Genomic DNA, 22,761 nt, shown 5'->3' with positions numbered 1-22,761 from the left:
GAAATAAGCCAAGTATCCCCAAGCTCCTGGGAACTTGAGGGAGGAGCCAGGTGCCTCCGCAGGCATGATGAAGAGTGGACTGACAGCAGAGTGGGGAGGCGGGAAAACAGGAGAAAGGTAGAATCCCTGAACAGATTCCCCCAGGCCAGCAACTGAATACTTCCCGAATAACGCCGACAAAAGGAGAGTCTTCAAACAGCAGCTCCACCCATGACAGACCAGAGGCAAAAGCCTGCTTGTTGTGGGTTATCTGTACATCGTGTGAAGACACATTGCTGAATGTCCAATAGCTAGTCAGAAGAGAATGGGGGGACTTGCAATGGGAGATAGGAATTTGGGGAAGAGGGAGCCACAGGCGAGACACAGAGGGAGTGGGACAAACAGAACTGAGGAGAGGTAAAGAACCTTGGCAGAATGTAGATCAATAGAAACAGACTGATTTAAGTTATAGAACCAGTTGGGAACAAGCCTAAGCTAAAAGCCAAACTCTCCTAATTAACAATAAGTCTCCATGTCGTGATTTGGGGAGTAGACAAGAAAGTCCAACTACATAAACAGCAGCTCCACCTATGATAGACCAGAGGCAAAAGCCTGCTCACTGCATAGACGGGAGATCACTGCCTTCGGAGTTCTCAGAAGTGTGTCACTGTGTACCCAGCCATACTACCTGTCAATCTGGAAGAGTTACTCACACCAGCTGAAGATGTCTCAGATGTGTGAAGTGTACCACCAACACACTCTTTCTCAGAAAGTCATGGGAACCCATGCTCTTTCAAGATAAAGAAAGGAAGAAAGAAGGAAAGAATGAGTGTCACAGAATCTAGGAAACAAAGGACCCAGAACCACAGAAAGCAAAGGGGAGTTTCTATGTTGGTAGTGAGGAGTGAGCCCAGGAGCCTGTCAGCAGGTGTGGTGATTTGAATAGGCCCCCACAGGCTTATAAGTGTAAATGCTTGGTCAATAGGGAACTGCACTACTTAACAAGGAATAGGAGGCGTGGTTTTGTTGGAGTAGGCGTGACCTTGTTGGAGGAAGTGTGTCACTGGGGGCAAGCCTTGAGGTCTCAGAAGCTCAAGCCAGACCCAGTATCTCACTCTCTTCCTTTTTCTTGCCAATGTGGATGTAGAATCTCAGCTCCTCTCCAGCACCATGTCTGCCTGCATGCCACCATGCTTCCTGCCATGACGATTAATGGACTAAACCTCTGAACTGAAAGCCAGCCCCAATGAAATGTTTTCCTTTATAAGAGCTGTCATGGTCATGGTGTCTCTTCACAGCGATAGAAACCCCAAGTAAGACAGCAGGCGTCAAAGCAAACAGCAACAAGAACAGAGGTCATGGAGCAAGCCATGGACACAGAGACAACTGGAGACCATGTGCTATTCTCTTCTACACTGAGAGGAGTTCGAATATCTTCCAGGAGCATGCAAACAAGTAATCTAAACTTCTGATGTGTCTGACACCAGCCAAGCCATCTTCTCTTTGTATCCCAATGTCTTGAACTGTGTCTATGCTTTGCCCCTCAAAAGCTGGGTGCCCAGCAACAGCACTCAACCTTTCGGAGGCTCAGTGACTCACTTGTACCATGGTAATGCCTCCCTGGTGGCACTGCTCTGACAGATGGAATAACTTCTCGAATGTGCTTTACAAATCATAGAACACTCTAAGAGCATCCATTAACATAACATCTAACACCCACTGCCAGCTCAACAGAGGGAAGGGAGAAATGGGCTCATACCCTAGTGATTTTCAATGGAATCTGCCACCAGAATCAGGGTACCTTCTCCCCAGAGTAAAACCTCCCAGGAGGAGGCAGGGATTTTCTTTCCTTGCCAGAGCTGCTCACAAGCCTGAGGACCCAGTGCTTAGTACAGACCATCTTCAAAGCTCACGAGAGCATTCCTTCAGGGTTGACGACTATGAGTCACCCCACTGCTCCACAGGGGCTTATGTACACAGCATTTGAGTGAAGAAACAACCAGTGTAGTGGAGAAACGCAGTGACTGGGAAGTTCCTCAGAACACTCAGGAAACAACTGCCCTGGCCAGGGACCCTCACTTCCAGATCAACCACCCCGGGCTGGCAGGCACCTGCCCGGCAGCAAAAGTGCTATTGCCCTCAGTGACGCAGCATCCATCATTGAAACCTAGGAATCTGAATCTCCCACAAACTCTGGTTTCCTTTATAATAATACAGATAGTCCCTTAGGTCATCCAACCAAGGGCTACCTGATATTAAACATGCTGCCTTCTACCAGCCACTAAAGCCTCTGGCCTGATGTTTGCTGACACAGTAGGGAGTTAAACTTCTCTGGAAATACCCTGAATAAATTGACTTTGCCCAAAATCCATCACACAAGGAGAAGCTAGAACTCACACTGGGTCTCCCTTACAGGAGGCTACACAGAAGTCTCCGGAAAGGATCTGTCTTTCCCAGACTTCCTGGGTCCTCATCCCTACTTAAGATTAAGAGCTTTGGAGGGCAAGATGCCCTAACTGCCCTTGGGAGTGCTTAATGAACATGACACATCACACCCAGCCTACAGATATCACCCCTTCAGAAAGCATGTCACAAAATGAGTCCTTGGTGGCTTTAAGAGGTCCAGAAAGGGCCATGAGATTCAGGAAGACCCTAGCACAATGAGCGCCCAGAATGGGGCTGATGAGTTGGCTCCCTGCAGGCCTAGAACTTGACAGTGGTCATCAATGAGTATCAAGATGGACTACAGACGCATCACCAAAGAACCTCAGGGTTGGCAGCAGGGGTAGAGAGACCAGCTGGGTTGATTGACCAGGTAAGAGAAAAGGGTCCATCCAGCCACCTCCAATGACCATTCACAGGAAGTGAGGACAGAAGAAAAGTCTAAAATGGATGTTCCATCTCCAAGGATGGAACTGCAGCCAAACACAGGAGACAGGAACAGCAGTGGATAGGCAGGGTTTTTTTCCTTAGACTGAAGAAGATGGCAGTGGGCTAGGATTTCTGGGATATAGCCAACAGACATGTGAAAAAGCACCCATAAACAACACATGTCCTCCAAACTAGAGGATGAGCTATGAGCCAGAGAAGGGACAAGGAAGCGCCCAGCCCAGGAAGAAGGGTAGAGTTATAAGAGCAGCCTACGGGTGAGACAGGCAGGCACGCCAGGCTGTGAGGAAAAGTGTGGGAAAGGCCAAAGGCTGCTGGGATACCTGGATACCTGGCCACATGGGGGGGGGATGGGACAATGCAAACCAGAGTAATGAGTTAACAGGTATGGCTGGTTAGAGTCTCCATAGAAGACAAGGAGCCTTCAGCCTGCCAAGAGGCAGGATTTGAAGGCCTGACAGAGAGGAAACTCAATCAGAATGGCCAGACCAGGGAGTGGGGCCATAGCTAAGACTACTAAAGAGAAAAATAAAAGGTCTCTGTGAACCTCAAGATCTCACCCTCACAAGCACCCACAGCGGCAGCCAGGAAGAAAGCCCCTCCCTACCCTGTAAGGCCCCCTTTCCTCCAGCCACTGAACATTCCATTTTCTCTCTACTCCCTCGGTTAGCATTTCCAGCAGGCTCCTTCCTTTCCTTGACACGAAGCTGCAGTGAGCCTGGATTGCCTTGCCCAGAGTCACCGGCAGACTAGTCACAACCCACAAACCTGCCTAACAACAGTAACTAAAGTCACAATAGCAGTATTAATGGTCCGTGGATTATCGCCCCTCTGCTGTGTCCCGGGGAGGAAAAGGCAGCATTGAAGTGCTCCCAGAGCCAGCTGCTTCCCAGCCAGCCCTGACATAGTTCCTGTGCTTGGTGGGCCTGCACACTGGCAGTCAAGCATTCTAAAATAAGAGGGGAGAAAGGATGTCGTTTGCTCACCACTCACTCTGACCCTCTCCACGCACTGTGGCTGCCCTGCTCCTACTGTGCTGAGACCCCTAAGTACTTCCCTGGTACAACCTGGAAGAGATCGGTGTTTCCCTTTTCTACTACAGAAGAGTCCCCCCACCCCACCCCAGCCCAAATGCCAGATTCAGCTTGTGCCAGAAAAGTATCACTCCACTCCATCAGAGATCTACCCTGCCCTAATCACCACTCCCCTTCCACCAGCACCTACCCCCTTCACCAGAATGCAAGGCTTTCTTTCAGAGCCCTGTGAAACCTCATCCTAGCATAGCCGGGTGAAGTGTGGAGACCAAATCCCTTCTTCCTCTGCTGTCTCCGAGTGGCTCTCCATTCTACACGGTTGCTTACTGCCCCCATTCATCGGCTCCTGGGCTTGCCCTCCATCTCCCCCTCTTTGCCACTTTTAGACACCCTGGAAAGAGCAGTGACTCTGGGGTCAGACAGACATGGCATGAATCCAGTTGCCGCCATTTACAAGACCCCGGGCTTGTTACTAGATCGCTGAGTGTCATCTCTTGACCCAGAAGGAGAGAGGATAATATCCATGCTCACCTGGTGGCTTGACTCATGATTAAATGAGGGAGGAGGAGGACATGAACCTAATGCAATACTTGGCAGACGGAAGCGCATAACAACTGCTAATTGCCTTTGAGTACTATTAGAAAGCAAGGACAACAGCAACCGGGGACCACCTCTTCCTCCCGGAGGCCTCGCCTGCAATCAGGCAGAGCCACAGGTCCAGGCAGGAAAGCAAGCACACGTACGCGCATTCAGCACCAGGAAACCTGGCGTCTTTTGCCATCTGCACAATGACCTGCTGGAGAGGTCACACAGCCCATCAGAACCTTGCCAGGTTGGTGTGTGTGTGGTGACTAGTTTACCTCTAGGCTACACCCAGCAGGTAGGTACTTATGTCCTTCTATAGATGAGGGAGAAGGACCAGCGGTTAGGAGACCAAGGACATGTAGTAGATAAGCAGTGGAGCCAGGGCTTCAACTTGTCCATGACACCTGCCCAGAGCGGGTCTGCCCCTCGGGATCTCGGCCTAACCAGCCACAGACAAAAGGAGCCACTTCCTAGCAAAGGAACTAATAGCGGGGAAGGCTGAGCAGGAGTTCGCGCTGATACAGGACTGACCAGGGCTCTTGGGACCAAGACCAAGGGTACAGACATGAGGTGGTAAGACTTAATTTGTTTCCAGCAGGGCCTGTGTGCTGGTGCCAAAGCTCCCTTTGCAGTTCACCCTGCCTGGTGTCCACTCCTTACCTGCCCACAGCACACAGAAACCTTTCCCTCCACTGAGCCATCCAGCTGTGCCACCATTCTACACATGTAGAAAATAATCAGGGACAACAGTCATTGTCACCTTGCACCCTCCACCTTACCACAAAAAATGCTGTCTCTGGGGCATGTGCCAGCACCCTCCCCATTCCCTGTAACTAGCAGCGGCTGTCATTACAGATTCACTGTCCCCTGCAAGTTCCAGAGCCAGAGTCACTCAATTATGTAAAAGCGCCTTGCAGAAGAAGGGAGATCTGGGGACAGAAGTTTAACATTTAGGAGGAAGAGTGGAGGTGGGACACAAGCCTTTTTCCTGTGTCACCTGAGTAAAGATTCCCTTCTTGTGTTGGGAGCCGTGAAGAAACCAGCTTAATTTAGTTTAACCCACATTTTGCTCAAAATAGCTTTGAAATGTCAGAATCTGGAAGTCTAGACACTGAAGGAACTGGCGGTAAAGGGACTAAGGGGTAAAAACAGACAAGGGTCTCAGCTGGATGTTGGAGAAACAGGCTGGCCAAAAACTCAGAGCTCCAGATCTGGGAGAGGCAGTGGAGTAACAAAGCCAAGCTAGTACCGACCTTGTCAGTTACTGGCTGAGTGACCATGGGTAAGTAGGTCACCCCTCCTCAAAGTCTGCCTCCATCTTTGCAAATGGATGGGCTAAAACTATTTCCGAAGTTCTTCTCAATGGTAGCATTAGATACGCCTAATCTCAAGACAACTCAGAAGGCTAGTTTCCTTGTGCTCTGGCCACTGCAATGAAAGTCTTGCCTCAAGGACTCCCCAGCACCAAATGTGGCCATTAAATCCCAGACCACGGGATGTAAGGGTAAGTATCATGTGGCAACTATTAAGGACAGTCATTAGCAGATATCTAACAGGAGTCATTTGTTTGTTTTGAGACCAGGCTCAGGCCAGCCTCGAACTCATGCTCACTTGGCTTGAAAAGAGTCTTCTTAAATCCTCTCTTCCTCCCCGCCAGTTGCAGTTATATAAGATGGCTGAGATGAGAAGATGCCCTCATGAAACAGAGAGATAGCCCTCTCCAGACTTCAATGTAAGTGGAAATAAACGGTCTTCTGGAGGCACTGCCAATCTAGACCTTCTGGTACACACAGATAGGTCTGAGCAGCCAGTGAAACAGCAACTTCAACAAGGAAATACTAACATCAGCTCTCGAAAGCCCCTGAAATACTAAACCTTGCTTCCTGCTTCAGATGGAATGCTTATGAGGGGGGAGCGGGAGGGGCTGTGGAGGGATAGTGTGCCTGTGCCTTCCCTGACCACTGGCACATCTCTGATCAAGTCAGGTAACCACCCACCAACTGGGACCTCTCCAGTTCACCTCTCTGGCCCTTTACTCTTTTTTTGTTGTTGCTAATTAGAAACAAGCTTGCTTCACATGTCAACCCAGCTCCCTCTGCTCCCTCTCCTTCCCCTCTTCTCTGACCCCTCAAATCCCCCCAATCCCTACTCCATTCCCCAGGGAGGGTGAGGCTCTCCATGGAGGATCTCCAGAGTCTGTCATTTCATTCAGGGCAGGGCCTAGGCCCTCCCCCCACAGGCCCTTTATTCTTAAGGGGGCCAGCTTATCCCTTACAAGGGTCCAAACAAGACAGGTGAGACAGAAGACGGCTGTGGGAACTCACCACGTGAATACCCTCTGGCCTGTCTGTGTCTCCCTGAACAATGCTGATCAAGGGAGGTATACCATCCTCCCCTCCCAGGCCAGCTACAGGCATCAAAGGCTGAAGACCACCATCCCCTCTAGAGATTCCAGGCTAAATACCCCAAGTCCTCTCACGTGATCTCAAGTCCCCCTCGTTCTGAAGGGTCTTCCTGAGACGCGTGACGCCAGAGCTCAGTCTGTGCCGCCTGAGAAAAGTAATGCACTCCCCAGCACTGTGATTTATTTTTGGAAATAAGTACCCCTGCTTTCATAACTCAGAATACAGGATATTAATCACACAGCTCTTTGCTGGTGGGCCACAGTTGAAAGAGAGAGAAAAAGGCTGGGGCACCATTAGCCCAGCCTTAAAATATGGAGCCTAACTGTCACAGTGCTGGCAGGAACATAACACATCCAATTTTTCTGGCAAGCTGCGTGGCATGAGGTAGTGGGTCTCTTGAAAGTACCTGTGCCCTTTGACTCAGTGGATCCACTTCTGAGGAGCTATCCTGAGGGGATGAGCGAGCTCTCTGGCACAGGTATGACTCACACAGCCCCAATGACAGGAGTCAAATCCATGCAAACAACTCAAACACCCCACGGAAATGGCTGCACGCAATGGCACAGAGGAACGATGGGACAATACAAAAAGAACTGCCTAGAGGTTACGTTAAAAAAAAAAGAAACAATAATGGCATGATCACAGCTATAAGCAAACAAAATGACACTCAGGAAGACTGGCAGAGAATGAAATGCACCTAAGTCCCCTTGGATAGCTCTTGCTTCTTTCTGTTTTATAACTTGACATATAAGAATGTTTGATTTCATTTTGTTGTTGTTTTTTGAGACAGGGTTTCTCTGTGTAGCTTTGAGCCTGTCCTGGAACTGGCTCTAGAGACCTGGACAGCCTTGAACTCACAGAGATCTACCTGCCTCTGCTGGGATCAAAGGCGTGAGCCACCACTGCCCAGCTGATTTCAATTTTTAAAGAAAAAAAACACCACCATTTGGCTATTTTATTGAAAGATCTCTCAAAGTCTCCCGGTTAAAAAAAATTCAACTTTACAGTGTCAAAACACGAAAGCTCCTGGGTAAAGGAACCAACATTAACATCACCAGCAATGGGGCAAAGTGAGACAATGGCCTCCTGCTATGTTACACTGAATGGAAACATCAAAACTCAAACTGTAGCTTGGGTATACTGCCTCACATCTGCAATCCACTTGGGAGGCTGAAGCAGGAGGATTCAGAGTTGGAAGCCAGACTGGACAACACAGCATGAACCTATTGAATCAAAGAGGAATAAACAGGGTCAGTGAGATGGCTCAATGGGTAAAGGAGCTTGCTGCCAAGCCTGATGATCTAAGTTCAATATTCAGTTCCCACATGGTGGAAAAAGAGAATGAACGTTATCCTCTAACCCCAACACCCACATGTGGCCCACACACAAGCTCGCATGCACGCCCCAAATAAATAAATCTAATGTTAAATGTTATTTTAAAACTTAAAAACAAATGAACAAACAAAAATCCCAAGCTGTACATGATGCTTCAAAAAAAGTCAAGGTCACAAAAGACAAGTGAGGAGTCATCCTAGGGTAAAGAGAGCTGAATTGGGCTCACTGTTTGAGTCTGGGCCCTGATGTGCTCCGGGTTGGTCCTATGAATCTGCGGTTGACACACCTGCAGATTCCATCTACTTCCGATCGAAACTACTTCCAAGAATTGACCTATACTGACTCACAGAGTGATTGCTCTCATCACAGCCCCAACATAAGTCTGATGTGCACACGGCATTTCCACTGTACAGGCTTCATAAGCAAGCCAGAGATGACCCAGACTGCACAGAAGGATTACGTATGTGTAAAACACTGTGTTAGCCTTGGGGAATCTGAGCAGGGTTCCTGGACCCATTCATTCCCCAGTGGCCACTAAAGGCCATCCGTTCTCCTTTCCTGAGTTTGATCATTGCATTGTGTTAGATCAGATAATATTCCTGTGTTTTAGGAAATACAGTCATGCATTGCTTAATGACAGGAACTAGTTGATTCTGGGAAACCAGCTCAGGAGGCTGAAACACTGCTGTGTCACATGGATGCTCTGAGGCATTTAGGGAACAAGGAACATCATAATACTAACTGATTATACATGTAGAAGAAGAGTCTAACTAAATGTGATCAACTGCATCCACAGCTCCTGAATAAAGGGTGTGTGAGAACACTTCACATCCATTTTCCATGCAGCATTTCTGTAAGGCTGCCACCATTTCCACTTGAGAGACAGAAAAACAAGAAAGTACTTGCTGGGGGTTGGGGGCGATCATTCAGCGGCAAAACTCTTGTGCAAGCATGGAGACCCTAGTTCAGATCCCTAGCTCCCATGTGTGTGCCAGACAGATGTGGGACTGTCTATAACTCCAGCACTCCAGAGGAGAGTATTTGATTCCTCGAGTAAAATAACTAGACAACTAACCAAATCAGTGAGTTCTAGGTTTCAGGTAAGAGACCCTGCCTCAATATACACAATTTACTGAGAAAGACATTCAACACCAACCTCTGGCTGCCACACACATGTATTCATACCCACATACACATGACATTCTCACACACACACACACACACACACCAACAAACAAAAACAACAAATACTAGCTGGGGGCTGGGAATGTAGCTCAGTGGTAAAGAACTTACCTAATTTGTGACCCCTTGGGTTCAATCCCTCAACTGCAAAAACAAGCCCCCCCAAAAAAGCCCTGCCCAATAAAAGAAAGAAAAAATAGAGATGGCTATAAGAGATGGCTCAAATGCTACCACCCATCACCTCCCCAGCCCCCCTCCCAGCCCGCCTGCTCTGCTGTGGCGTACCAGTACTTTTCCACAATATATAGCACCCACCTTACTGCCCTTCCTGCCCTCGCACTGCTGGCTGGCTGCTCTACCACTTCAAGGACCATAGGTTTTCTGTTTGGTTTGTGGGGAGGCAGGTTGGATTTTGTTTTAGTTTGGGGGCATTGGGGGGGGTTGTTTGTTTGCTTTGCTCTTGTTTGTTTTTTCCTTTACAGGAACTGGTATATAGAATTTAAAAAACAAAAAACAACAGAACCGGGAATGTGGCTAGGTGGTAGAACATTTGCCTAGCATGCACAAGGCCCTGGATTCAATCCACAGCCACCACAAAAAGAAGACCCAAAAAATACCCTGTATGTAACCCACACCTAGCAAATTCTTACGGGTTTGATGAGGGGCTATACAAAATAGCCCTCATTTTAAATATAAGTAACTTATGCTCCTTCAAGAGACAAACCCTAAGCATCTACCACCAACCACATGGCGGAGCACTGCTCTTAAACCAGGAAGGAAGGCTGAACCACAGAGAAAGTCTGGGGATCTTACCACCAGTTTCTGATGTCATTGTCTATCTAGCAGACTTTGAAATACAAAGTGCCATGAGTCCCTAAATGGGGGGAAAAGTATTTGATGATGACAACACAAGCACAGGCCTCTAGTTGTGTATGGTGGGGGGGTGTATATTTAGAAGCAGACTGGGAGGTGACTTAGTGGTTAAGGGTCCTTACTGCTCTTGCAGAAGATCTAGGTTCAAGTCTCAGTACTCTCATAATGGCTCATAACCTTTATCTTCACCTCCAGTACCAGGGAGTCCAGCATCTCTCCTGACTTCCATGTGGGCCTTTAGGAGGTACTCAGAACTAAGGCTACACTGCTTGCTAAGGGCTACAGGGCAAGTAAGAGATCTCTGATTCAGACCCAAGTCCAAAGGACCCTGGCATCCAGAGTGGAGCAAAGAGGAACCACAGGCAGTAACTCCTTGTCCTGTAAACACAAAGCTAGCTACATTTTTTAACAAGCTGAAATTTGGGTTCTGAAAATCCAAAACAAGGTCTACATAGCATAGGCTTGTACTGACCCTATTTGGTCAGCCTCCCAAGCACTGGGGTTACAGATCTATGCTGCCATACTTGGGTTCAAAAACAAAACTTTCAGAGTATCAACATTATCAGTGGACAATCCCACACCTGACAACGCCTGATGTGTCCCGGTGCAAAGCAGGTATGCTAAAAATATCTCATAAAATTACCTTCAGGCTACACATATAAGATGTATTCCAAAGAGAAATGACCTTCAAACCTAGAACCCATCCCCAAGATCTCACTATGTATATGAAAATGTTAAAAAAAAAACTGAAATCCAAAATACTTCTGATCCCATCATTCCTGCTAAGAATTCTTAGCCTGTGTTTTGCTTCCTGTGAGAAATCACTCCTTATACTAAGGACCGCACAGCACAGTTTTTCCCTGTATTCCACACAGCACAAATGTGGCTGTCAACAAGGGACAAGTCAGGGGCAGGACAATTGATCCAGGAGCCTATAAAAACAGGTTTGCTTATCCTGAAATTGCAACTGCAGTGCATTTAACCAAGATGTAAGTCCCTGAGGCTTTTAATGTTTTGGAAAACCTCTTCTAGGGCCAAGAGGGCTTTGGGTGACTGCCAGCCCGGTGTGCCAGGCCTGCTAACGAGGATGAACTGGTAGAAACACTGGATCAGAGAGCAGGGGGTGGGGAGGAGCAGGGAGGGGAGGAGGAGGTGAATTCCCACTCTGGAAACCCAATCATGCCTCAAAGCTTCGCTAATTGATAAGGAAAAAAAAGGCAACTCAAGTGCTCCTGAACCACAGTACACAGCCATGCTTTCATATACATTAACACATTCACGTTTCCAGTCTTCTGGTCTCCACTCAGAAGCAGTCATAAATCAATCTAGTGGGTGACACCTGCATCTTTTTCAAATGACATGAAACAGAAACAGCAGAACATCTGATAGGTGGCAAGACGAAGCGTTCAGAGAAACAGCTGTATCTGCTGCTGGTGCAGGACACAGGATGGGGTCTGACAGAGCACTCATCTACCATGTGTGAGGCCCTGGGTTCAAGCCCCAGTACCTTCACCATGGCCCCAAAAGGCTGTGTACATGTTCTGGCTATAAACCACTGCTGTGGGGAGTGGAACCTCCCCCCACTTTAGGGACATGAAAACTGAGGTTTGAAGCAATTACAAGACTTGCCTAAGGCCAAGCCTAAGAGGGCGCTCTGGAGGAGCCTGCCAGTGTGTGAACAAGGATCCTGTATTCTTCTCTACACCTGGCCATGGGAACACTGCCACAGACATCTCTAGCACTCTCTCCTATTCCCTATAGCTCTAAGAAAAAGAGCCATGAGACCAGCAAGTTTACTTTCCCTTCTAGCCACTGAGGGCGACAAACTGAAAAGAGCCATGACAGCCTGATCCATCTTCCTCCGTTAGCCTGCATGCCTGCGGTTCCCTGGAAGCCCTTCAGAGAACATGGAAACTTCATGTGCTAGGGCCAGTGACACGGCAGGACACCGGCAACACAGCTCAAGACAGTGGCAGAATCGCATGCCGCACCAGTCAGTGGAGAGCAGTAACCTTGCCTGCCAAATGACTGCCTGCCGCACAAATTAACGTTCCCTGCTACAGTTTGGATTTGGAATGTTCCCCAAAGGCCTGAGTGTACAAAGCTTAGTTCCCTCTGCAGTATATTACTGCAAAGTCATAGAACACTGGGACTCAGGCTCCTAGTCTCCGCTCCACATCAGCCACAAGGTACACAGGCCTTTTCCACGGGCTATCCCTGTAATAGATGGTGCTACCGCAAGCCCAAGCAATGGGGACCAGACATCCTCGACTCAAACCTAGGACACCCTGAGCCAAAATACCACACATTTTCATAGCTGTATCCCACTCCTCCTGCTTTTTGAGACAAGGTCCTGGTTGGCCTGGAACATCCTGTGTAGACCAGGCTGACCTCAAACTCACACAGAGACCTGCCTGCCTCTTGCCAGGGCCTCCTGAGGGCTAGAACTAAAGGCAAGTGCTACCACACACTGCAGTACCACAACTGTGAAGTACATGCTTCCTGTACTTACAGGTTTCTGGAACTCACTCTTTTTTTTTCCATTTTTACAAATTTTTTTTTATTTCATTTTACATTCCAACCACAGTTCTCCCTCCCACCCCCATGGGCCTTACTCTTTGTTTGTTTTTGCTTTTTCCCTTTTTTATTTAAATTAGAAACAAGCTTGCTTTACATGGCAATCCCAGTTCCCTCTCCCTCCCTTCCTCCCCTGGCCCCCAGAGACCTCCTATCCCATCCCCTTTCTGCTCCCCAGGGAGGGTGAGGCCTTCCATGGGGGATCTTCAAAGTCTGTCGTATCATTTGGAGCAGGGCCTAGACCCTCCCCCATGTGTCTAGGCTGAGAGGGTATCAGTCTGTGTGGAGTGGGCTCCCAAAGTCCATTCGTATACTAGGGATAAATACTGATCCACTACCAGAGGCCCCATAGATTAACCAGACCTCCAAACTGGCATCCTCGTTCAGGGGGTCTGGAACAGTCCTATGCTGGTTTCCCAGCTATCAGTCTGGGGTCCATGTGCTCCCCCTTATTCAGGTCAGCTGTTTCTGTGGGTTTCTCCAGCCTGGGCCTTACTCTTAAAGAAGGTTGCCTTATGAGTTTGAAAGGCCCCCAAATCGAGCTATTATGCACATATTTTATATATACACATACATATACATATACATATACATATGCTAGTTCAAGTTTATTGACCAAACCTTTGCTGGGGAAATCAGTACATTCTAGCCACAGCCTGCTGGAGAGCTGCCACTGATGCATCTCTTCAAACCACTCTCTCAGGACCTCCAAGTCACTCCCCTCCCCATTCACAGTCAACTTTCTGTCGCCTCCCTGTCCAGTCCTCATCCCTCTGAAATCTGGCCCCTGCCACCGAGATGGCTCAACAATGTCCCCTACCCCGTAAGCCCTATGGGTATCAGGTTCTCACAGCCTCCGAGTCTCCCCTCTAACTCCCCCGCCCTCTCCCTCTCTATGTACATCATGCTGATGCCTCTCTAGACTCACTCAGATCCCCTCCTCTGCCCACCCCACACTTTCCAGGTTTCTCTCTGTAGACGAGTACTCCTAAACTACTGTCTCCAGTCTAGGCTTCCGTTCTGGGCAACACACCCATGTCCTGCTGCCCTGGTGTGCACTCTGTTCCTGTGATAAAAACACTCTGACCAAAAGCAACTTGGGGAGGAAAGGGTTTATACTTCATCTTACACTTTCGGTTCACAGTTCCCCATTGAGAGAAGTCTGGGCAGGAACTCAAGCAGGGCAGGGGCTTCAGAATGCTGCTTACTGGTCAGCTCCTAGGCTCACAGCCAGCTAACTCTCTTACACAGTCCAGACCCATCTGCCTAGGGATTGAACTGCCCACAATGGGCTGGGCCCTCCTCAATCAGTCTGATTGAGGCAATTCTTCCAACTGAGGTTCCCTCTTCCCAAATGCATCAAGCTGACAACTGAGATTAGTTATCACATATGCTCACTCAGCAGTTCTTACTGTGGGTTCAACCATCAGTCAATTGTTTTTAAAAAAACTAACTCCCATACAAACCAATACCGAGCATATTTCAAAGTTTGACAATAAAATATGCACTAAAATAACAAAGCTAGGCCAAAAGACGATAGAAGGAGGGAAGCTCAAAAACTAATTTTTGTAAGAGAGGCTGTTAGAAAGTATTATACTTAGGATCAAATTAGATAACAGGAACAATAGGATTTATCTTCCGGTTTATATGTAGATCATTTGCAGCCTCCCCCAATCCAGAACATGGGCCCTGAAGAAGAAACAGCTCTCTCCCCAGGGCAGCAGATAGCCTTTGGGTGGACTTAGAGCTAAAAGAGAAAAAAACTAGAGTTCACAAATTATCTTTTACTTCCAGATCTTGGTTAATTTTTCTATGCCTCTCTGTCTATGAATGTGGCCTTGTTTGGTGCAGAGGATCGAACCCAGGGCTTTGTTTATGCATCCCACCTCTGTGCAAGCCCTCTACCACTGAGCTACCTTTCTAGCCCCTGGTATTTTGGAGCAGTGTTTTGCTATGTGGCACAGGGTGGCCTGCAACTCATGAACCTCCTGCCTCTACCTCCCCCATGTTGTTGTTATATACAGTGCGCACCACACCAGGCTTGAGAGTCTATCAATCTGGGTGGAGAAAAGGTCCAACCTTACTTTTGTTTACATAAGCATACTTGTAAATGCACTAATGCTTTCTGCAGCTTAGGAGTGGCGGTGGTACATGACAGTAGTAATGGCAGTCACCAACTCCACTGACAGAAATCACCTTTTTTGCACTTGGTGCAGATAGCTTCAAGTGCTGTGTTTATGATACGACCACTGCCCTAAATAAGAGAAATTCTCAAACCTGCCATCCAGATTTTACATGAATCACCGCAAATCTATTATCAACAAGTTACGGCCATCTTACTCCACACGTGTCCTATTTCTAAATGCTTTCCTTTTAAAATTCACTCATCCTGAGACCTTTGTAGACACTGTTCTGAGACAGGGACCTTGGGGCCCCAGGGAAACCTTTCCCCAAGTCCCCGCATCAGGAGAGGGACCCTCATGCATTCTCTTGCCACTGAGCTTCCTCCTCCAGCAGCTCACATTTCAGTGATGTCACTAATATTTGACTCGGCCACCGGAGGAAGGGTGGCACTAGACTAATTTATCAGTACAGCCCAAACGCCTCAGCACAGGACCCAGTTCATAAAAGTTTTCAAGGAAACAACCATCCTAGGAAGGAAAAAAAAAGCGACTGTTGAATGGCCAAACTCCTGTCACAACTTTAGGACGCTGGCACTGGTTCATTTCCTCAATGGGCACATACAATATCCTGTCCAGGATGCAGTAAGATGAGGCCCTTTGAAGACAGGACACCCCTGGGGACGCTTGCCTACTTGGCCTAACAGTGGAGGTTACTTCTGGGCTAGGATTCTGGGTCACCTGTACATTTAAACCCCAGCTTATTGCTCTCAACCTGGACCTTGCGAGCTCTGCCAACAAGGACTAAAGGACCTACTGACAGCAGGATGCCGAAGGGCTAGCGGAATGGCAGCACTCTTTGGAGGAGAGGGATTCCACCCCTGCCCCAGAAAGCTGTAATGAGCTGAAAACTGCACATGCAACTGGGGCTCAGTGTGACTTTGAGGAGTGAAAAAGATGTAAAAGGCTATCCTAACCTCATGCCACCTCAGTGTCATTGCTCCACAGTGCACAATGGCAAAGCTAGCAAGAAGTGCCGGAAGACGGGCATGTGCCGTGGGGTGGCCAAAGGGGACGCAAAGCGGAGCTACTTGGAGACCAGGAAGCCAGCTGGGGCCTAGCCAGTTGCTCCTCCGGTACTACAGTGCTATGGTGCTATGGCCATCAGGAAGCTACAGGGCGAGTGTCAGCTCGGCTTCTTAAACATTCAGGGCGGCCACTGCACCTCCACTGTATGAGCCACATTCCCTCTGTTCTTATGGACGGCACGGCTCCCCACCTCAGGCCACAGACTCACCCCTCTCTGGGGTCACGGTATTTAACCAGCTTAATGCACCACATAAGTGTAGGACCTAACAGACACTAAAGACGGACACAAGGGTCAACTGGGCCAAGCCTAAGTCCCTCTACAAACATGTAAGATTTGTCACAACTCCAGTCTCTAGAACAAACAGCCAGAGACTTAGGAGCACTCCGCAAGACAGGACCAGCAGAAGGGACAGACCAGCCCACAGAGGAGCAGTGAGGGGGTGAGGGGTAAAATGTTAGCATTCCTTCTGTCCCCAACTGGGCCCAAAAGGTTCAAGCAGTTTACACAGCTTAAAAGAACTTATGCTCTCCTTGCAGCTGTTTCTAACCTGGGTACTTAATTTCGAAACCAACCACACAAAACAGCCCCACAGAACAAAACCACAAAGCTGGGGTGAAACCCTCCAGGGATTAATGTGGTCTGGTCGGTGTGTCTCTGCCCCAAGAGAGGATCGACTTTCAGAAGGAAGGGGGAGAAACAGATTTAACCTCTCGGCCTCTTTGTATGCACCAACCAATCCCAGGTGTTTCCACATTACCCACAAGAGGGGGAAGGTGAGGGTCAGAGCCCTGGAGAACCCCAGCGGCACAGCCCCCACCACGTGGCACCTATATCACATGGTCCCCTGCCCACACCTGCCAGTCTGGCCCACAAATACATATGACCTGCTCTCTACCAGTGTCTTATGTAGAGTCCTCAACAGCTTGCAGGATGCCGAGGTTCCTTCTGATGCTGAAGCACTGTGCTGCCTGCTTCTTACATTGTTTCCGCCTGGCAAAACGGATACTATCACCACCATTTACAAACAAGAGAAGCGGCCCAAGGCCAGCCCTCTTTCTTTCCAACACATGGCATGATTGACTGTAACAGATAACAAGGACGAAAGCAAGAACAAAAGTGTTCTGGGGGAAGAAGCAACAGCCTTTCCCCTCAACCCATTGTTCCACGGTGTTAATAAATGGGCCACTCTCATCTGTTTCTCATGGCCTAGAGAAGCCAGTCCCAGGGCTTGGCAGACATTTCCACGTTGCCATTCTTACTGCCCACCACCAGACTCTGGGTTCTGCTTCCCACCCACTCACTGGACCTCTCTCCTGTCTTGCTCACCTCTCCTGCGTGCAGCAGCCACTCTTTCCACCAAAAGCTCCTCCATCACCCACATGCCAGGGCCTCTTAGCACACCACACAACAGCCAGACAAGGACCGCAACGGTCACAGAGCCTGAGTCCGCCCTCCTCGTGAGACCAACTCCTTCTTGGGGACTTCTCTGGTCACTCAGCGCCCATCACCGGCGCCTGGCCTGAATCCCCAGCTGTCAGCACCTGGCATCCATGGGGAACTCAGCCACAGCTCCATCTATGTACACCACACATCTGTTTTAAGACTTCCTCGGTAATGTGTTTATTTCTGTGGGAAAAGTGCACTCTAAGCTCCAAGCAGCATTATCAATGGCAATTAGGTTCCCAGGCCAGCCCACAAAGGCCTATTAAATATATAATGGTGGTAGAGAAAAAGAAAACCTGCCTGAGTGTACCTCAAAAGCTCTGCAGGAGAGGCCACGGGGTGAATATGCCTTCTGAGCCTGTACCCACTGTCCCGGGGCCTCTGAGCTTCCCAGCCACCACGGGGGCAAAGGCAGCCGAAGCAAGCTGGAGAAGGGGGAGTGGGAGGAACGGGATTCATTGTTCAGCAGGCCTGGTTCCTCTCTCGCTTCTGTTGAGTGCTTATCTAGCAGGTGTGGGGCTCAAGGTTCAATTCCCAGGACAGCAAAATTAAGACTGTCTCTCAAATGTCACGAGCTCATGAACTATTTTTAAAATGTATTTGTAAATAAAATATGTATTGTCTATTTTTATATAATTTTATCAAGAAGGGACTTTTTGATGTGAAATCTCAATATACTATCATTGGGTTCAGTTTCAAAGACACAAAATATCCCGTCCAGAGCCTCCCACATTCTAAGCAAGTGCTCCGCCACTAAGCTCCAGCCAAAGCCCTAGGCAATGCTTATTTATTTAGTTATTTACTTACTTACTTATTTAAATAGTTTGGTTTTTCGAGACAGGATTTTCTCTGTGTAGCTCTGGCTATCCTGGAGCTCACTCTGTAGACCAGGCTGGTCTCAAACTCACAGAGATCTACCTGCCTCTGCGTCCAGAGCACTCGGATCTAAGGTGTATGCCACCACCGCCTGACTCCTGGGTAAGTTTTTAACTGAAAATATTTGTATTCCTTTAGAAAATCCATTCAGTGCTGTTATTTTGAAATCGGTATGTACACTACTGAAAATTCTGCCACAGCCCAGCAGAGTCCTTGGCCTGACATTTGAGAACCTTTAACTTGGAGACAGCTACTAAGCCCTGACAAGAGTTCTCCATCCTGTGACTGCCCAGACACTATATAACAAAGCATGTATGGCCCTCGGGGAAGGTCAGGCCATGCAGGAAGCACCAGCTGGACAGCAGGAAAGCAGGCTCTCAAATCCAGGTGTCCTGGCCTCTTTAGTCTGGGAGCTTCTAGGGCTAACTTGTCCCAGATACCACCAGGGTCATTTCTAAAAGACTAAAAACGGCTGCCAAGAAAATCTTTAAATTTGTTTAAACTTTTCTGATTATAAACTTATATATGTGCATATATATAATCACTTCTCAAATATAAAAAATAATAATCAAAGAAGTAAACAAAAGTCACCTACCACATCACCTTCTAGAACAACCAGTATTTCAATGTTCTGGTAGTTCTTCATATATAACTTCATCCACTCTGAAGTCTAGCTCTGTATCATGGTTTTTATACCTGAGCGTTTTTTCCTCCTTAGATGGTCTTCATCCACATCTTAGCATATCTGAACAATAAGCATTAATTGTATTAAGCAGATTCTTTACAACCACTTCAATGGACCGAATGCTTGGTGTACCCTAAACTTCATGTTGAAATCCTAACACCCTCCACACTGTGACGGGTATGAAGAGTCGGGGCCTTGGGAAGGTTATCAGGCCTTAAAGAAACTGCACGAATAGGATCAGTGCTTTTAAAGGGAACCCAGAAAGATCTTGGGTCCTCTCTCTATCACACCAGATACAAGAAATCAGCAGTCAGCAACTTGGAAGAGGATCTCCCCTAGAACCTGACTGAGCTAGCACCCTGGCATCAATCACCCAACATCTGAAACAGTAACAAATTTGTCATTATAAGGATCCAGTCTATGGTGTACTTGTTATAGATGCCCAAACTAACAAAAAATATTACTTTCCAAAGTCTGAAAGAGGCCGGAAGGTATTACACCATGCCACTATTATTGAGTAATTAAATTACTTCCATATTTCGCTTTTATAAAAAGATGTGGTACATGTACAGCTCTGCACACAAATCTCTGTAAACCCTTTCCCATCACAGTTTCCCTTATTTGAAAGGGGTGACTCCAAAACCTCCAGTGAACGCCAGAAACTGCAGATCATATAAAGCATACAGACTTTTTCTCATACATTCATACCTGTGACCAAGTTTAATTCATAAATTAGGCATTGATTTAAAATAAATAATAATAATGAAATACAGAAGTTATTACTATACTGTGATAAAATGTGGGCTCTCAAAATACCATTTGGTACAGTGCTTACTTTTTTTTAAGACATGGTGGCTGGCCTGAAATTCTGAGGATGACCTTGACTTCCTGATTCAACTGCCTGGCTTTATGCCACACACGATTTACGTGATGCTGGGATCAAACCCAGGGCTTCGTGTACGAAAAGCAAGCACTCTACCCTCTGAGCTGTTTCTTTTTTATTGACTACAGATAACTTAAAACTGGACAGTGAGACCACAGATAGAGGGGCCCTGAGTTTTTTCTTTTCTTTTACACAGCATTAAGAACTGAATCTAGTACATGCTAAGCAAGCACTCTGTCCTTGAGCTATACCCCCACACACTTCCCCACTTGAGGTAAGGTCTGCCCAGGCTGCCCTTAAACTTACTCTGTAGCCCAAACAGAACTTTTGATCCTTCTTCCTCACAAACCTCCTAATTACCTGGGATTCCAGGCCTGGGCCATCAGACCCAGCAAGTACTTCTTCATATCCCTTGGGCCACACCCAGTGGCCTTCGGTCAATGCAGAGTGAACAAAGAACCCAAAATGCTCCCAAGGACCTGGGAGGCCCTTATCCGACCCACAGCTTTTAAACTTACAGAGGCCTAACCAGCAGTCACTTACTGCTGCCGGGCTTTCAGGCTCTCATCCCCCTACCTCCCACCTGCCAAGTCAACTCTAGGCTTACAAGAAAGAGACATAAAATGCTTGTTTAGGGCTCCCAGCAGCCAGTGCTTTGGCAAACCTCGGTGCCGTCCACACTGCCTGTGGAGAAGGTACCTGCAGACCTCTACCTTGGAAGTACCTACTCCACACTATTCCTGGACTCGGCTCCGGCTACCCTGGGAAGGCCACAGGGACCCCTACCTCTAAGATAATGTATGGCTCTCCCATGGCAGGCTACCAGTAGTTGAGGGCATTAGCTTTTACTGCTCTTGTTCTTCTACCATTATTTGCTCATAAGATCGACTGCTGCTCAGTCATAGGCAGCACCTGATGGCAGGCACAAAGTGTAGTTTGCTCCCCACCCAAAACTCAACCCCGTGGCAAACAATGTGGCTGATAAATGTTTACAGAGTAAAAGTTCAGACTCCCAAGCCCTTGTTCTTACTGGGAGGAGGGAAAAGGGAAAAAAGCAGAACCCTCCTCCCTCGGAGTTCAAGGGCTGACATCCTGATGGGGAGTCAGACCCACTAGTTCCAGGAAACTGATGGCAAACATCGTGCAACACCAGCAGCAGCAGCAGCAGCAGGGTCTCTCCTGGAGGCAGGGCACGGAGCAGGGTACAGGGAGCTCCCTTCGCCACCTACTTCCACACAACAGGGCACTGGGAAGTAAAGTGTTTAAAGCCACTCACCCCTCTCCCCCCTCCATCTGCCCAGCAGACTTGCCACACCCAAAGGGAAAACAGTGGAGTGGCAGGGGCAGGAAGTCTTCCGGACTTGGTGGTAGTGGTGGTGGGAGTAACGAGGCTGGACTCAACACAAGGGAGACAAGAAGTGATGGGAGAGATGTGAAAGGTCACAACATCCCATCACACACACAGCCACACCTCAGCTCCAGAGGCACACCCATCCCCTCTTCTCCGGGGCATGCCCGGGAAAGTCTCCCTTCCTCACACAGTCTGCACCCCGCTTCACCCCTCCTCCACTCCTGGATCACTCTGGTATCATTTTGCAGTCTGTGGAGGTTGTTTCTCCGACTCCCCAACGACCCATCTGACAACCCCGTTAGCGGGTATCTTTATAGTCCCCATCTCGTGGAAGAAACGCAGACACTTTTTAAAGATTCCCGGCGCCACACTGCTCGAAAAGTGGTCGGGACTGGAGCCGGAGTCACATGGGTGTGGGAGCAGAACTCCTGGAGGTGGCGACCCCACCCAGCCCGCTACGCGCCCTTTCTCCCGGGGTCCAACCCAAGAGCAAGGTTTCCTGGTGAGCAGGTGGAAGGCAGCCTCCACCGGGCACTCACACAGGTGCAGGCGCCGCCCAGACATCTTGCCTTGACAGAGGGCGTCCCAGACCTGCGCCCCCTCAAAGTTGTGCTGGACCAGGAACACCGAGCGAGGGATCGCCCGGCCCCGCACGGGCGGGGCGCAGAGGACCAGGACCCCGCTGCCACCCGGCACGCACGCCCCCAACAGCCCCGGACCGCGCGCGCCCACGGCCATGCTGGGCGCACGTGTCGCCGGCCCGCAGCCTCACCCCGATCGCCAGTAGCAGCCCCCATGCCCGCGCCATCCCCGCTGCCTCCTGCCGTCTGCGACCGGCTCCTGTGCACGCCCGCTAGCTCTACGGCGGCCAACAGCCACGGCCACTTGCAGCCGCTCCCCGCCTCCGAGTTCCCGGTGCCACGTCTGCCAAAGCATGCGCACCAAGCTGGGAGAGGCGGCCCAGAGAGGTGCCTGCCGGGAGTTGTAGTTCACGCACCACTGAGAGGGACTACTGTGCATTGGACTTTGCTTTGGGGACACAGGGCAGCTTGGATTGGGGGGTGGAGAGGCTGGGGAGTAGGGGCAGTGCTTCACTTGGGGACCTTCCTCTGTGCCCAGAGCTTCAGAAGCAACAACTCACTCTGCCACCAGAAGTTAGTTTACCCACTCTGAGGATTAGGAGGCAACCCAGAGAATTCCAGTCATTTGGCTATAGATAACTAATTGTAAAGTCTGGCATGGCCTGTGGAGGACAGGAAAAGTCCTCTGCTTCCCAGGCTCTGACCTTCCTCTTTTTTTTTTCCTTTGGCAAAATTTAACTGAGAGGTCTGGAAACAATTTAGCGATCCCTAAAAAGTTAAGCGTACATTACCATGCGATCCATTTATTCCTTAGGCATAAACTCAAAAGAATTGAAAAGGCGACTCAAACAGTGCTTACACACACCACTGTTC

The 22,761-nt window shown here is 48.8% G+C and overlaps 1 protein-coding gene across 1 annotated transcript in view; it reads right to left on the bottom strand.

Annotated features, from left to right (window-relative positions):
• The window catches only part of Pdia5 (protein disulfide isomerase family A member 5), an 88,134-nt gene extending 65,906 nt beyond the window's left edge, over window positions 1–22,228 (bottom strand). The window contains exon 1 of the mRNA XM_040750863.1: window positions 22,080–22,228. Coding sequence (XP_040606797.1) covers window positions 22,080–22,115 — 36 coding nt within the window. The 5' untranslated portion in view covers window positions 22,116–22,228. The remainder of the gene's footprint in view (window positions 1–22,079) is intronic.
• Window positions 22,229–22,761: the final 533 nt, after the last annotated feature.

This window comes from Mesocricetus auratus, unplaced genomic scaffold (genome assembly GCF_017639785.1).
Source record: "Mesocricetus auratus isolate SY011 unplaced genomic scaffold, BCM_Maur_2.0 Super-Scaffold_100008, whole genome shotgun sequence".
NCBI lineage: Eukaryota > Metazoa > Chordata > Mammalia > Rodentia > Cricetidae > Mesocricetus > Mesocricetus auratus.
The sequence above is the reverse complement of the archived record's forward strand: the minus strand, read 5'-3'. Positions and strand labels throughout refer to the sequence as shown.